Raw genomic sequence first — 16,789 nt, forward strand, 5'->3', positions numbered from 1 at the left:
CCAACCCACAAACACAAAGACTCAAATTAAGGTTTTGATTTGGTTTTTGATTTGGATTAGTGGATCGATTGATGGTAAAGTGAAATTATGGGATATCAGTTCTGAATTGTTTGGAGTTCCATTAAAATCATTTTATTCTACACCTCATCATTCATTAAATCGAAGTTCATTAAGTAATACGATCGGTCGGAAAATCCAATCATCATCTTCGATTTCTTCAACCATTAAATCGGTGACTTCACTTGGATTTCATCCGTAAGTTTCTTTATTTTTTCCTTAAAGTTTAATTTGAGTTTGAGTTGAGTTTTTCTTTGTTTTTTTTTGGCGGTGGGTTGGATTAAAGACATAAAATGATGTTGAGTGTTGGTAGAGCTAATAATAGATTAGAAGTTATTCAGTGTAGAGAAATCGTTAGAGTTTTAGATGATGAGATTGGAGATGATCAAATTGGTTTAATTGGATCTGAAAATTATTTTTAGACTACATTAAATTTCTTATTTGAGTGTATATTTGTAGTTGATTCAGATTGAAGGGAGGGGTAGTTTTCTGACTGTTTTGGGGGTGAAAGGGTTGGGTTTAAGGTTTTGGGAGGTTGGTTATTTGGGTTGTTTGTTTGGTTTAAGTTTGTTTGGTTTTGGGTTTTTTTATATATATCTTGAGGTTTTAAAGTGATTTTTTTTAAAGAATTGGATAAGTTATACTGATTAATTCTATAGGTTTGTTTTCTTTTTTTCTTTATTCTTTTTGGCTTTTTGGCTTTTGATTTTGAGAAAAACTTTTGAAACTTGGTTTTATGTATGATGTATTTTTTTACAACAGAAAAAGGCTTTATAATTTGGTTTCTGGTTTAAGATTTTTATTAATTATTGTAATTTGATTTAATTTAATCTTAGGATTCATCATCCTGGTATACATAGACAACTCCCCTTCTCAAATGCCCATTTTGGTCCACTATAACCTCTTTAATGTAATACAGACCTTTTTTAAACAGATTTTGGTCCAGGTTTTTTCATAGAATGTGAGATTTGTGGAACAGATTTGTCTTGTGTGATGAGCAGAAGTATTATGATTGATTGTCTTTTTGGAAAAAATCTAAAAGTTGAAACATGAAAGATGTAGCAAGAGAATTTGGAATACCAAAATTTTCTTTTTCGAGTCAGTAGGGGGTTTGAAGTTGTGTTTTTTACGGTATTTTTACAGTGCAACAACTTGCCAAAATTGACTGTAAATGTGAAAATCTGGGACACCTGAAAAGGTGTCCCAAATGCTGTTGACCATATATTTGCAGAAAGAAAAGACACTTATGGGATACAAACATCAAAACCTGAGGGGGTTTCCCCAGTTTCCCAGTTTCCCAACTTGGTGCTTTTGGCTGTAGTTTGGAAACTGGGAAACTGGGAAAAAAACTTGGGTTTGAACCAAACTTATCAAAGTCGCCCCCGTCCAAGTAGTTGAGGGAGGGACTTACGGCTAACACCGCGGGAATTAATAAGTATGAAGCCCGATTGAGCAAAGTTGCGGTGTCCGAGTCCGCAACTTCCTTCAATCACGGGTTTCGTTTGCAATACGTTCACATTACGTTTGCAGGTTCCCCTCGAGCTGCCCTCACGTTTACATATGTAGACCCTCATAGATCCTCAAGTAGAAGAAAAAATTCGTCTTTCATTTTTGTCCTCTCTTTTTGTGGACACTTTCAATCCTCTTTTAACGTAAGTCCAACAAACTCCTGCTTCACTGCATCAAAATCCAAAACAAATCTCTGATACTCTTTTGAAATCCTTTTTTCTGTCTTAGGTTTTCATAAAAACACATGATGATTTCACTCTTTAGAATTCTTTCTTTTGTTTTGACAAATCAACTCATTTACATTTCTTTTCAATCATAAAATTTCTATGTAAATTACTCTTGTAGCTTTGTTTTCCTTCGTTTTTTTCTTTCTTTGTTTGATTCACTTTCATGCTATGAATCATGTATCTTTCTCAATTAATTCAAATACCTATCCCCTCTTGTTTCTCTTAATCAGAAAATCTACATGTAGGATTATGATTGTCCTTTCTCTTCCTAATTCTTATATTTGCATTTTTTTGTTCGATTTCGATTCTGTTTGTAATCGTTCTTTGAAATCGATCTCGAATTTGATCAATTTATTTGTGTTTAGACTTTGTTTCGATGATTATGTATGGAAAAATACCTCAATCAGAATGATAAACAGGTCTATCTCAAAGGATTGATACAACAAGTTGTTGATGTCACTCAAGAACCATTGGAGTTAACCTTATGTGGATTTGAGAACAAGCTAAGAACGAGCGTGTTGATAAGTTACTGGTGTGGTTAAGGTCCCTTTTGAGGCCTCTGATCATCATGTGAAAGGAACTGAGGGAGACTGAATCGTGACAAAACAGGATACATGATACATGAAATTTGACTAGACGTGCGGATACAGGGCAGCCCGAGGGGAACCTGCAAACGTAATGTGAACGTATTGCAAACGAAACCCGTGATTGAAGGAAGTTGCGGACTTGGACACCGCAACTTCGCTCAATCGAGTTTCATACTTATCAATTCCCGCGGTGTAATTACGGGATACAAAGTAGAATTCAGGAATATGCCCGACTTTGTGCCCAGATTTTTTTTGGCAGTAAATTTGAATTCTGGGCCCGGACTTTTGCCCAGAAAATCAAAATTTACTGCCAAGATAATTCCAGGCACAAAGCCGGGCACATGCCCGGATTCTACTTTGTATCCCATAAATGACATGTTTTTATACTCACAACAGCAAGATTTTTGGTCATTTTTTTGTTTTTGCCCACTATGAGGGTCACAGACCTCATCAAATCTTGCTTCCTTTTGCAAGGATCTTCATTTGCACCTTGTACATGTCCTTGTGTTTTTTTTGTATCCATTGTATTTTATGAGCCCACTCACAAGAGTTGTAAAAAGCGTTAGCTGGAACACCAAATTTGATACAGGACCACTAAAGTGTATTGTTGTGCTCAAAAACACAGTGTCCAAGAATCCCAATAGCATCAGATCCATCCACAATGAAGATCTGAAATCAGGACCAGGAGACACACAAGATGTCAAGGAAGCTCTGTGCAGTTGAATGTAAGATTCTATGAGGTTTGGAACCCTCAAAATGGCCAAAAGTGGAAAAGTGGCCAAAAATCTGGCTGTTGTGAGTATAAAAACAGGACATCAGCTGTAAGTCCCTCCCTTGACTACTTGGGTGGGGGGGAATTTGATAAGTTTAGGTTTGAACCCATTTGGCAACAGATTTTCTGTCTCTTCTTGAACTCGCTTTGTTTGCTCCTACTACCCAACACCTTGGTCCTCACTGACACCTAAAACTTTATACCACATCCCTATGTGGCTTGAGTGGTGCAAATTGCTTTTGTTTTTTGAATTGTTTGGGCTTTGGAATGATCAAGAACACCACCCACCAGTGTACTTTTGGTGATTTTTTTGCAAAGCAAAGCAAACAACAAGTTTCTTTGTTGGCTTTGATATTGTTCCTGCAATTGTTCCTTAGCATTTGTAAAAAACTGAATCATGTCTCAATGGACTTCAAAAACTGGTTGGTTGGTTTTTAGCCCCACCCCTAAAATGTCTGAAGGTATATCTGGAGCAATCAAGACATCATCACATAATAGCACAGCCAACAAAGATGCCTCAGATGGCAATAGCCTTGGACGTGATGTCCAAGTAAATGATCCGAGGCAATTTTTGAGGGCAAAGAACGCCTTGGATTGACGTCTTGGACACACAGTCAGAGGGAACATATACCTGAGGATACCTTGGATTTTACAATCCAAGGCATTTTTGCTGGCAGTGTAGGGGTTGGGCAAAAAACCAACCAACCAGTTTTGTGCCTTTGAGAAGCAAGTCAAAGCAAGTCAAAGATGGCCAGAAACAACTGTGTGCAGGTTTCACAGACCTGTTGCTCTGCCAGGTCACTCAAAGTCAGTGTTTGGGTCTGAAGACAGGCCATTCAACTGAGCTGAGCTCCAAAAGAGCATAGGTGGTACCTGGCTCTGCTTTGTGAAAGGTGGAAAGATGTTGTCTATGTGGCTTTTTTTTAAAGTGCTTTTGATTTCTGTGTAGATAAATACTGTAACTACCGTACAAAATCACTTGTTTTTTCTACTATGAGCCGGACTACTAAGCCTTCACACCAGGCCATTTTATAACAATTTTTTAATACACTAAAGAAGCAAATTTGAGTGTTGCAAATTGCTTAAATTTGTCTTTTTAATTGTTCCGGCTTTAGAATGATCAAGAACACCACCCACCAGTTCACTTTTGGTGATTTTTTTGCAAAGCAAAGCAAAGGACAAGTTTTTTGTCGGCTTTGATATTGTTTTAGCAATTGTTCCTGAGCATTTGTAAAAAACTGAATTACAACTCAATGGACTTCAGAAACTGGTCGGTTGGTTTTTTGCCCAAACCCTAATGAAGGATTGGGATAGCTCGGCTGGCCGACTTCATTCCATTTGAGGTCGAGAATTTTCCTGGATCATATTCTGACAAGTGGATATGTTTTATCCTCGAACTTCTCTAGAAATGTCATTGTCTAGCCAATAAGATTGAATGTGCACAAAGTAGAGGACGTGCTTGTCACTTGGATAAGATCAAAAATGTGAAGACGATGAACAGCAATAACAAAGAAGCGAATGGATGAAGCACATGGAGGCTTTCATGGACATTCGTGTACCACACCGGCCCGATGTAGCTTGTATGAATACCGTCACCGTGCTGAAGACCGGGTATCAGTGATTGGATCGGGTTATGAACCCGGGGTTGAGGAAGAAAGATTTCGAGTGATTCCAATTGCCTCATCCAAGTGAACCAATTTATGAAATATCTTCAAAGTGAGTACAACACAAATGCTTCATGGATTCTTCAGATTTCTATCTCATTGAAGTAACTATCAAATTACTAACTAATTGAATTGCTTTGATTGATCAACTTGAAAGATCTTAAGGTCACTTATTAAACTTCATACTTCTTATTTTCAATGGACCGCATCGCATATCATCCTCTGCGTGTGACCCCTGCAACTTCCCTCTTCTTACCTTATACCGATCAAGAAGTTCAACTATATCAAGATCGATCCGCCAACCCTCTCTTCAATCGAGCAGCTCAATCTGCCAACACCAATCGACTTCCACAAAATGTCGAACCGCGCCGTCCTCAAACTATGAACACACAATCCCAGCTGGCTGGCATAGAGAGTAGACCTGTACTCCCTGTTCAAAACTTATCGCGCTCATTGCCTCCCTCTCATATCAGTAATCTCATCACATCTCAAGAACCTCAAAGAGCCCCAAGGATTAATACACCTGATTCAAAGCCTTCCACCAATCCTCAGCAAGCAACTCAAGCTATCGATATTCCTCAGAGATCAAACAACATCGGTGGCCCTGAATCCCGACAACCACCAAGACATATACCTGATCAAGAAAACAATCAAACCAAGGCTACCCATCGCTCACCTCCATATTATTCTACCCCATCACCTGTTATCATTGAAGGTCCTCCCAAGTCATGTACGTCTCCAAAATGGCCCCAAGCTTCCCCCATCCATCCTTCAGGTCGGATACGAAGTGTCAGGGCACGCTCAGGATCTGCGGAACCTACCCCTGACAGAACGGACACGATCACTGACAACAAACGGCGTCGGATATCAGATCCACGCGATCAACCTCTTATGGACGGAAGTCAAAGTATTAGTGAAGCAGTTGCACAGCATTGTCAGTCAAATTACTTCACACACCTACTAGAAATCATTTTCTCCGTGAATTAATGAGGTTTCATTTGCCTTTCTTGATTCTGTTTTGCGTTTTCCTACGGGCTTCATCGTTTCCATACCGATGTCTGTATAAAATCTTTTGAGAAAAAAAAGATAACTCAAGACCAAATCAAGGCAAAGATGAGCGAGTTGTATCCCCAATCTTTGGTTTAAGAAAATTCAATAATTGGATCAAATCAGTAATCATCGGAAAATTTGCGCATAAAGATTCATATACTATCCAAAATATACCTAATCGACCCATCACTAGAGGAGTTAAAGTTTTAGAATTAGGCTGTGGTAAAGGTGGTGATTTAGCTAAATGGCAAAAAGCTGGTGTAGAAGAACTTTATGGATTCGGTATGTTAAAGTTTCTATAAATACTAAAAGATTTATATTCTTGTCGTCTATTTTGAGCATGTAATTTTATAGCTTTGTATTTGATTTTATAGATATTGCGGCTGTTTCGATTGATCAAGCTCGACAACGGTATCAAGAAACTTCTCGCCAAAAGTATTTTGCAAAACTGACTGCTCTAGATTGTTTCTCCGTATGCCCTCTTCCTGTCGTCATATTCTTTATCCATTATGGGTGCTGCATAAGTCTAATAATTTTTTCCTCCTGGTCGAAATATATAGGTTGATATTACAACTGTCTTACAGCCTCAAGAATTAGAAAGACCCTTTGATGTTGTCTCACTACAGTTCTGTATGCACTATGCTTTTGAGACTGAGGAGAAAGCAAGAACAATGCTTAGGAACGTCAGTACACACCTAATCAAGGGTGGGGTATTCATCGGGACGATTCCCAACCCAGACTTGCTCATGTTTGTGATCTCTAACATTATGAGCTCCGGTTTTTCATGTTAAAACTGATGAATTTAAGCCTTTGTTTTCTTTAGCGCTCGGTTAGATAAAATGAGAGGAGAAAGGAATGTATGGGGTAATCCAGTTTATGAAATTACATTTCCATCACTTCAACCTAGACCGTTATATGGATTTAAATATTTATTTTATTTAAAAGATGCAGTAGAACGTGTACCAGAATATATTGTATTTTGGGAACCGTTTGTACAGTGAGTTTTTTGTTTGTTTGTAAAATTGAAAGAGTGAAATGATAGATTGATGATTTTTGATTTTTAATTTTTTTTGGGGGGGTTTGATAGATTAGCCGCAGAGTATGGATTAAAATTGATTTATAGAGAAGAATTTCATCAGATTTTTGAACAAGAACGTTATGAAGCTCATAATAGACTATTATTGAATCGAATGGAGGTGACTAATTCTGCTGGTCAATGTTCAATGTCTGATGATCAATGGGATGCTGCTGGTTAGTCTATTTTCTAGATTATATTTGTTGGGTTTTGATTTTCTCCTCTTAATTTTTCAATTCAACTTATTCTTTTTGAATGTTATGTTTTTAATAGGTATTTATATTGCATTTGCATTTATTAAACAATAGAATTTTGAGCACTTGATTTTCAATGGATCTAATTTGATTTACAAACGATGAAGTAAATACATGTTGACATAGAAATACAGAATTTGTTAATATTCTTTTTGCAGTCTCTCTTGATCCTTTTTAGCTTATTCAATCAAAGTTCTGCATTGTAATCATTCTATAAGTCTTTCGTTATTTATGTTGGGGATTTCTTTGGAAAGGTGTAAATAAACATTCAATGGCTACTTAAAGAACAGAAGATATGAACATTTTTTGAGTTGATTTTTTTTTCCTTTTTATTTTCATTTTTTTAATCTTTTGTATTTTTAATTTTTCTTTTGGCTTTCTTTTTTTTTGGGGGGGTTTTGCAAATTAGAAACGTAAAGGGTTTCTCCTAACTCTTGGAATTGGATTGAGTCTTGATAAACATGCTCATGATTTTGATTATGATTCTGATGAAGGTGATTGGTATGACGAGGAAAATGAAGAATTGGAAGCTCAGTTGCATGATGATTGGCTTATGTGGCAATATGAACACGCTAATGATGATCCGTACGGTTCAGATTAGCCACTTGACTTGTCCTCTGGAGCCTGTGGAGTATAGGGCAGGCTCCACACTCCAAGTGCCGTGGTTGGTGGGGCGCGTGTGTTAAGCTATGTGTGTAGTTCAGATCAAGTGCAATGTCTACTACTTCATACAAACCATCTGATGAAAACCAATAACAAATCATAAGGAGATGTGTACAATTGCAAGCTCAAGAAGTTGATTGATTTTTTGTTTTGCTTTATTCACTTGCAAATTTATTTCACTTGCTCTCTTAGTTTTTATTATAGAGAAAACCCCTATGGATGTTTTGAGAGAGTTTATTGTACTCCCTCATGTACCCTTGTTGAACAGTCCAATCTCCTTGAGAAGTGAGAAAAGCTGTGAATTGATTCCTTTCAATTTGGTACACAGACACAGGTTTTGAAAGGTACATGGTTGAGCGCTAAAAAAAAGGAACTTGACCTGCTGGTTAGCGTGGGTATGGCCATTGGCACGTCAAAGAGTATCCAATTGTGAGTCAGAAATCCAACAATGTGAGAAGAGTCTTGTACATGGTCATAGTCTAAACTTCTGCGCTCTTGATGACCAAAAACTCTTGTTCAAAGCTGTGCTTATGCCTCACGATCGTGATTATACCAGAAGATGCATGCCTATTTTTGAGTAGTTAGATACTTTTCAAGGCCAATTTTTGAAATCGCTCAGTGGGGTTGGACATAATGAGATGGATGTGGTTCCCGGATCACAGGTGAGGGAATAGCGTGAGGGATTCTGAATGTCTGTTTCCTTTTCTCATCCTAGCAGCATGTTTTGGGTCCTTCTTGATACTGCCGGGTGTGGTGTGTGCACAGATATGGCGATGTCCAGGACTGTCAAGGATTAGTTGATGATGTTGTTTTGTCAAGTGAGGAAAGACACATCATGAACCAAAGATTGGATGTATGCTGAGTGTCCCGCGACATGGATTGACCTGCTGCGGTCTCACCAAGATTTTTCTCAGCAACTTTCGATCGAGTTCCATACTCTGGTCTTCATCAACGCCATCAACAATACATCCTCGGTCTGAACATCACGCACGATGGCTGATCCATCAGACACTTTTTATCAAACTTTCGAACTTTCACTAAACGAGCCGGTGGGATGCCTCAGCATGAGGTCAATAGTTGCTATACGTTCTGGTATTTCGATTCGATTGTTACTAACCCTGGATCGAATCACGTTTCTTATCATTCAACAGCCCTGAAAATCGTGATGTGGTTCTAGGAGCGTGAGTCGCGAACCGAGATGGGCTTTTCTTCCCAAGATGAAGCGAAGCTTCCGATGCAAGGCTCATTGTTCTTATCCATAACGATGTCGGGATGAACTAGTCGAAAAGGTCTATTCGTCATAGATCTGAATCACCCTTACGAGCCACCTCGTTTCTTGGCACACTCTGCTACTTGGGATGTTGCCGATATACAGTGGTCACCACATCCGGAACGTAGGAGCTGGGTCGCTTCAACAGTGAGCTATCTGTTCTGATGGATATAACGACTTTATAGTTGATTGTTCGCCCTATCTGCCTTCTTGATAACTCTAGTCATCCCAAAAGGCCTTGATCTGGAACTTGGATCTACCCTATCATTCCCAAACGGCTTCTCGAAAGACTTCCAACTTGAACATGTCCGGAGATCCAACCCTCAATCCTGATCGAACCGCTCAGTCTCCCATTCAATTTGTATTGGAGGCACACACTAGAGCCATGTGCGCCAGTTTATATTCACTCGAGTAGACCTCTGGCATATACTCGCGTTCAACCGTGTTCTGACATCCCATCATGTCTGGCTTGAAGATGTGATATCAACTGGTCGGTATTGTAAGTGGGGAATGCTCAAGACAACCCAATTGGCCCAAGCAGCTCTGACGTCTCGATTTCATTCAATAGCAATGTTGATGTCTTAGCTACTTGTGGAATCGACTCCTGGACATACGCATTTGATCTACGTTCTGGTAGCAGAGCGGTACAAGGGTTTTGTGCTTGGGGCTGTAGGTCTTCTTTGTGAAGGGTCAGTCTAGATCTCAATACCAAATGATAAGATATTCGTCTTTATTTTCATAGCACCGGCCACTCAGGTGAAATGGAATCGGCAAAACTCCCACCTTTTGGCCTCATCGCACGACTCTCGCGTCTTGATATGGGACACCCGTGTGCGTATATTCAACCGCCTTACCGTGAGGTGTAATCTTGTACCTTGCTAATATGTTATTTTTCTTCATAATATAGCGGCCGGCGATTCCTCTACTTGAGATAAAGGCCCATGACGAAAAGATATATGGAGTGGATTGGTCTCGCCGATCGCCAGATGGTATAGTCACCTGTAGTCTAGATAAGACCGTCAAAGTAATCACCTTTGCACAGTACAATAGTTGATGACTTGCTGACCTTCTCGGTCGATGCCATAGTTTTGGTCGACAAAAAATTCCGAAGCTCCCATTCAGACGATTGAGACCCCATCTCCTGTGCGAAGGGCTAGGCATCTGCCCTTTGGACATGGTGTGATGACCTTACCCCAGCGTTCTGACCATGTCCTGAGTATGTGGTCACAGAGTTGTCCGACCAAGCCGATTGCAATTTTTTCTGGTCATCGAGACACAGTACGAGAGTTCGTTTGGAGGACTCGAGGTGGTGAAAATTCAGCTTCCGATGATCGGCAATTTCAACTGGTTACATGGGGAAATGATCGAAAGCTTCGACTGTGGCCCGTTAGTCAAGACGTGCTAATCAAAGCTGGCTTCAAACTCGGCTCCCCAATTGATGTCCGGGTCACTCGTAAAGGGACATCCACCAATCGAAGCTTCAGACATTCGAGTCTGACAGTTCCATTCGTCCCTAGTCCACCTTCGATGTCGGCATCTCCCTTCAGAGTAGGCAAACATTCATCTTCCCCTGGCTCGTCTATGACGAATGCCTTCTTGCATACTCATACTCCTTCACCTCGGAACCGAGCTGTCACACTCTCCGAAGGAGTAAAGTCTCCTCAAAAGCGAAAAACCAAGATACAAGGCGCCAGGCGTTTTGTGCGACATCCTGGCTTCATGACCCGACAATCTACACTTGGAGTGGCAGACTTGTCTAGCAATCGGCTCACATGGATGGAAGGCATAAAACTTTATCGACCTTCGGAATGCGCGGATCATGAAAGTAACCAGCTTACGGTCTCTGGTGGTCTCACTTATACTAGATCACTTTCAAGAGACAGTCAAGTTTTTTCGCCGACTGACCTTAATCAAGAAGCTTGTCACAAAACTGCCCCGACCCTAGGAGAAGAGCTCACCTCGGCTCAGCGTAATCTACCGCGGGTCACATTTGAACAACTGACAGTACAAGCCAGGACTTGTTCTGTGGGCCTCTATGGCCCTTGGGCGGCACGTGAAGGTATCGCCTTCGTTCGCGCAACCTTTACGTTTCCCAAAGCCTACCCACAGCTCAAACCACCTTCAATCGAGATAGAGCGAAGCTCAGATGTTAGCGCTCGTACAAGAGCCTATCTATTAAAATCAGCCCGTGAATTGATGCAAGAACGAGTTCGAAAGCAAGAGCCAGGCGCTTTGGAGATTTGTTTGAAATTTTTACTCGGTGATCGGTCTTTGATGGAAACAGAAAAGGTTGAACGATATGTGGACTCGGATGAAGAGATGAGAGATCCTGAAGTTGGAATGCGTCCAGATATCCTCCAAAATAATACCAATGTACCCCCACCTCGACGTGGAGGAGTTTGGTTTAACTCATATGGTCAGTCTACGACTCATATCGATCAAGACATCATAAGATATGTTCCAGTTCCTAAATGGTTTGAAGTTTATACCACACAGGTCAGCTTGTGAGATTTTACTGCGGTGATACCTCACCTAGCAATGCACCCAGTGCTATCCCACCCACCATAAAGCGGAATTATAAATTCGAAGCGTTTGGTACCTTGGCTTTATCGCCTACTAATCGGGCATACCTTTCTGACGAGGAATCAGAATCAGACGATGCATTAAGGTTGCCAATGTCACGGCGTCTACCATCGGTGTGTTCTTTTTCTCCTTCTCATCAATCATCCCTTTGTAGTCTGAACAGTTACGGTACCGTATCTCAGAAGCCAAATCCACCTCCAACGACCAATTCCCTACCTCAACGCGAAATTTCGACGATTGTATCTATCGAAACTATTGATCTTATGAAACCTGTTCCGATTCCGGCCCTACAGTCATTTGATGCAAAGAAGATTGCTGAAAGCGCAAAAACTCTGGCATTCCGTATTGATAAAAGTCGACATAAGATTTGGATGTCAATTGAGGTCTTTCTCAAAGGAAGTCGCGGTCTACGTGATTGTGAAATCAATAAAAGAAACTCCTCGTTATTTTTCAATTTGTGAGACTTGGTTAGTCTCTCCATCAACTCAGATGAGCGCTTACTGATCCATTCTTTATTGAATTGTTTAGGATTGGCCATCTCAAGGCTGTGAAAGATTTCGAGACTTTGGGGTATGTGGCTTGTGTCCTGGAAATGAACCGACGTGGTGAGTCCTCAAAGCAGGGGGGGGGAGACGTTCGCTTCGATATGTGACTTCATCTGATATGCTTTTTCGTTCCTTGGGGCATCCAGAACACAACATCATGGAGTATGATGAGAAAAATGACGAACAAGTGACTACTCCAACAGACTACTTCAATTCGAAGTCGGTAAACCAGCCACACGCAGGTATTGCCTCATCAAGTAGTGCTCGATCAGGTGAAACTCCTGATCCCACATCTGGTATTGAATCATCATCTCAATCACCATCCAAAGGATCATGGAGTCAATTTTTTTTTTCACTCACTGGTGGTACTGGACTTTCATCCACCTTAAATCAAGTCCCAATTGGAGCTTCAAAAACGTCTTCATCTTCTTTGACTCAAATTCAAAATAGTGCATCTACTACTTCTTCTACTGATAAAGCTGTTGCTAAACTTAAACAACAGTTGGGAGTTAGCCCTGCTGCATATGATTCGGCTTCTTATAAACGACGTGTAGAAGGAGGTAGTAGTTTACCACATGAGAAGAATGTTAGCTTTAGTACTGATGAGAGTCATGTTGATATGGCTACGAAAAACGCTAACGGATTGAGATCACAACGAAGAAGAGTCTACCGGGTGATTGAATACAGGCGCGATGAAATAGAGTGCGTTCGATGAATTTTCATCTATCAAATCGTGTTGAGAATTCAATGAAGTTGAATCAAAACCTCTAGGAAATGTTACATCAGTTTAATTATCCTGACTGACTCCCGGATTTAAATTTCTTAGGTTATCGGATACACTTGATGATCCAAGCTTACAAACCGAACTGGAATGTTATCGCTACTTTTTATGTGATTTACTCCTTCGAAGAGAAAAGATAGTAGAACGTACAATGGTAGTCAAGATGTTAAGAGCTAGTGATCCAAATACACAATACGATACTTCTTCAAGATCTCGAGCTCAAGGATTATCTGGAATAGACGAAAGCTGTACAATAGGTAAAAAGAAAATCTTATAACACAATCTAGAGTATTTGATTTTTGAATGCTAATGTGATATGATGTTTATTTTGGTTTTATTTTAGAGTTATTTTTACGTTGTGGTAGATGTGGTGGTTGTTTGGAAAGTTTAGAAAGGATTTGTGTGGTTTGTGATCGGATTGGAAAATTACCGATTTGTTCAATTTGTCATAAAAAAGTTCCTAGACTTGCTCAAGATTGTTTACAATGTTTTCATGGTGGTAAGTCCAAAGCACGTTTCTCGTTTATTTTTTCTTGACTTGATCACTTTGTTTTTTAAACCATACGAATTTTTCTTTGGATTGGTTTTTAGGACATGTTGAGTGCATGAGAACTTGGTGGAAGGATGAACAGATGTGTCCCACTGGTTGTGGATGTTTGTAAGTTTTCAATCTCTTTTTTTAATTTAAATTCAATCAATATGAGGGAAAATCTGATTTGATTGATTCTGATTTGATTGATGACGTTTAGTTGTATAAGTAGTGGAGGGATTTGTGGATTAATGAAAAGAAATGAAATTGATACAAGTATCGGTAGTGATTCTACTTCGGTCAGAACTATGAAAAGAAGAAAAAGTAAAAGTAAAAGAAGTGGAAATGGAAATAAACATTTATCTCGTAATACTTCTTATGTTACTTTTTCATAATACTTTTTTTGCTCATATTCTGGTGATGTTGTATGCTATTGTTGTTGTTGTTGTTGTTATAGAGACATGCTATTTTGACTTTGGTGGAACATTTGGAGCAGTACTGCAATAGATTTCATGATGAAAATCTTATTTTCACATTCTTTGATCACAACCTCTCAAAAGATCTTTGACATGTGTTGTTTGCTTTTGGAAATTCAGACAGGTGTGAACAACAGTCTGGATTCCTATCTGATTTGGATTAATGAGTCTAGCTGCATTTGAGGTTTGCAGGTTGTATCCACAAGGAACTTGGATGTAGTTTGGGTTTTCTTGGTGACATTAATTGAGTGAGAAACCTGTGAAGAAAATCTTACTAGCTTGTTATAATAAAGCAAACACACTAATTAGATGAGATAGACAATCTGAGGAACAAAGACTGTTAAAACAAATAGAGATTGGGTTTGATGAAGAGAAAAAGTATACAATGAGAGTGATTGAATAAGCTTTATGATAACTCAAACTCATAAGGGGGCTCAGGTCAGGATTTTCATGTCTTTTCTTAAAAAAACAGGGAAACCTTTTAAGATATTAAAGTACCATAAAAACCTTTCCTGTTATGTAAAACAAGATAGTCAGCAACAGTCAGTAGCAATCAACAGCTTCTTGAGAGGCCATTTTTTCTTTTGTGGGTGTTTGCTGCTTATTATATCAGTCTTGACATTCTTTTCTTTTTCACCTCCCATTGTTTGTCTAGTTTTCTTTGTTTTTTAATCATTTGGGTTTTCTCATTGCTGTAAATGTATGTGTGTTTGCTGCTCTTGAAAATGTGTGATGTTGTTCAAGAAATCCTGATTTCATAACATTTATGCAAGACTTTATGAACTCAGCATTTCTTTTTTGCGGTCAATGCAGCAAGATTGCTTGGGCTCATGATCCCACCTCATAATGTCATAACAATAGGGAGTTTCAAGTTGGCCTTTTGACATTGTTTCTGTTTTGCAAAGCTTTTTTTGGACAACTTGTCTGAACTTTCAAAAAATATGTAAAAAATCATGAAAACAATTGCCACAATAAGGGGTGTCAAGTTCAAATTTTTACATCAAAAAAAATTAAACACGGGAAAATTTTTACGTTTTAACTGTAAAAAAACTTTGCCGAGTTCTTATGATCACTTGTAAACCATGATCAAGACTTTTTGGCTTTTTTGCCTCGATTATCCGCTTGGCAAGGAGAAAACTGTTGGTAAGAGGATGAAAGGTTGTGCTTGCATCCACTCTCTAGTCCACCTTCTTCCAAGAGTGAAACAGCCCAGGTGAGGTCTTTAAATTTGGGTTGTAAACTTACCTGTTTATGTTTTTACGAGAACGGGATTCATAAAACTTTCCTGTTTTCGTAAAATTTACGTAAAATTATGCTACAACGGGAAAGTTTTTTACGGTTTTTGCCGTAAAAAAATTGAACTTGACACCCCCTAATAGCTGTAATTTATATAAATTTCACAAAAAAAGCAAAGCTTTTAGGTATCCCTTTTGTGTAAAATTTAAACAGCTTAAGTTCACAAAATACAGTCAGGGGCTTTCAAGTTGTGTTTTTTACGGCATTTTTACAGTGCAACAACTTGCCTGTTGTTGTGAAATTCACCGTAAACGTAAAAATTCAGGACACCTAAAAAGGTGCCTGAATGCTGTTGACCATATATTTTCAGAAAAAGAAGACAATAAAATTTTATAAACTTGTCTGTTTTGTAAAGGTTTTACACAAAATTATCTCAAGTTGAAACCCCTTGATGATAGAAATCCCCTTCACTCTTTCATTCTGTAAACCAGGTGGGCTTGACAGTAGATGCAAGGAAAGGCTTGCATCTTCATAGCAGGAATTTTCTAAAAAGATGGTGGATGATCAAGGCAAAAGAGTACAAAGCCTTCAATTGTGGTGTACTGGGTATCATATGACCAAGGAAATCTTCTTTTGCGGCAAAAAAACAAGATCTGGTGTGGGATTACTTTTCTGATAAGAACAAGGATCAGATATCAGTCTATGTGGGACCAATGTATGATCAAAAGAAGACACGATACCTGATAAGAACAAGGATCAGATATCAGTCTATGTGAGACTGATGTATGATTGAAAGAACCCACAATCTAAAAAAAGGAAGATTGTACAAGATTCTAATATAGTCTTTAGTGTTGAGAAGCGTAAAATGTTGGACCAGCAAGTTTTTCTCTTGCAACTTGATGCCAAGCCACAAACCTCATTGAATCTGGGAGCCGAGGGTACCATTGGAGTCCTGGCATTGGTGGCAACCCAGGTATCTGGTTGCAAATTGAATATTTCAACTTCTTGTTTTGCTTGGTTTCCACATCATAAGAAATTCTTGTGTTGAAGTGGGGTTCTATGTAGATACCAGGTCCAGAATTTCACACCTCTTGGCACTAGCGACCATAATGAGTTTGATAGAGAAAAAGAACAACAAAGTGACAACAGCAGTGTTCTAATTATATATGTGTGACTCAAACTCATTGGATCATTTCATAATGTTAGAAAGAAACCTATTCTATGATGCACACTTCAATATACACATCACATCCAGCATTCTAGCATGACATCGCTATGCAACACTCAATTCCAAAAAGGTAAAAACTCTTGAGCTCTGGAACAGTCAGAGAAAGAGACAAAGGAAAGGTAATGTAAATTTCACGGACAAAAGCAAACAGAAACAGAGAACCAGAGAGAAATCCTACCTGGAACAGTCAGAGAAAGAGACAAAGGAAAGGTGAAGAGGAAGCACCTTTCCTTGACTGCTCCAGTAGGATTTATATAGTGAAAATTTTACATAACGGTTTTCA

General features: G+C 39.1%; 3 protein-coding genes across 3 annotated transcripts; all 3 read left to right on the plus strand.

Annotated features, from left to right (window-relative positions):
* Window positions 1-1,961: 1,961 nt before the first annotated feature.
* Window positions 1,962-2,231, plus strand: MELLADRAFT_86471 (uncharacterized protein; the record flags this gene model as incomplete). The annotated part of the gene is made up of 1 exon (XM_007410006.1): window positions 1,962-2,231. One exon carries the CDS (start codon window positions 1,962-1,964, stop codon window positions 2,229-2,231), a length of 270 nt encoding a protein of 89 aa, XP_007410068.1.
* Window positions 2,232-5,919: 3,688 nt separating this feature from the next.
* On the plus strand, window positions 5,920-7,122 carry MELLADRAFT_36007 (uncharacterized protein; the record flags this gene model as incomplete). The annotated part of the gene is made up of 5 exons (XM_007410007.1): window positions 5,920-6,148; window positions 6,241-6,338; window positions 6,427-6,614; window positions 6,690-6,863; window positions 6,954-7,122. Coding segments are annotated over 5 exons (858 nt in total), but the record flags the coding sequence as incomplete, so codon positions are not given.
* Window positions 7,123-8,850: 1,728 nt separating this feature from the next.
* Window positions 8,851-13,961, plus strand: MELLADRAFT_86473 (uncharacterized protein; the record flags this gene model as incomplete). Its single annotated transcript, XM_007410008.1, has 17 exons — window positions 8,851-8,927; window positions 9,140-9,275; window positions 9,352-9,515; window positions 9,604-9,627; window positions 9,697-9,797; window positions 9,871-9,959; window positions 10,036-10,152; window positions 10,215-11,544; window positions 11,593-11,624; window positions 11,699-11,824; window positions 11,894-12,168; window positions 12,240-12,316; window positions 12,403-12,958; window positions 13,083-13,294; window positions 13,381-13,536; window positions 13,629-13,695; window positions 13,787-13,961. The coding sequence occupies 17 exons, from the start codon at window positions 8,851-8,853 to the stop codon at window positions 13,959-13,961; spliced, it is 3,714 nt and encodes a 1,237-aa protein (XP_007410070.1).
* Window positions 13,962-16,789: the final 2,828 nt, after the last annotated feature.

Source organism: Melampsora larici-populina, assembly GCF_000204055.1.
Source record: "Melampsora larici-populina 98AG31 unplaced genomic scaffold MELLAscaffold_18, whole genome shotgun sequence".
Lineage (NCBI taxonomy): Eukaryota > Fungi > Basidiomycota > Pucciniomycetes > Pucciniales > Melampsoraceae > Melampsora > Melampsora laricis-populina.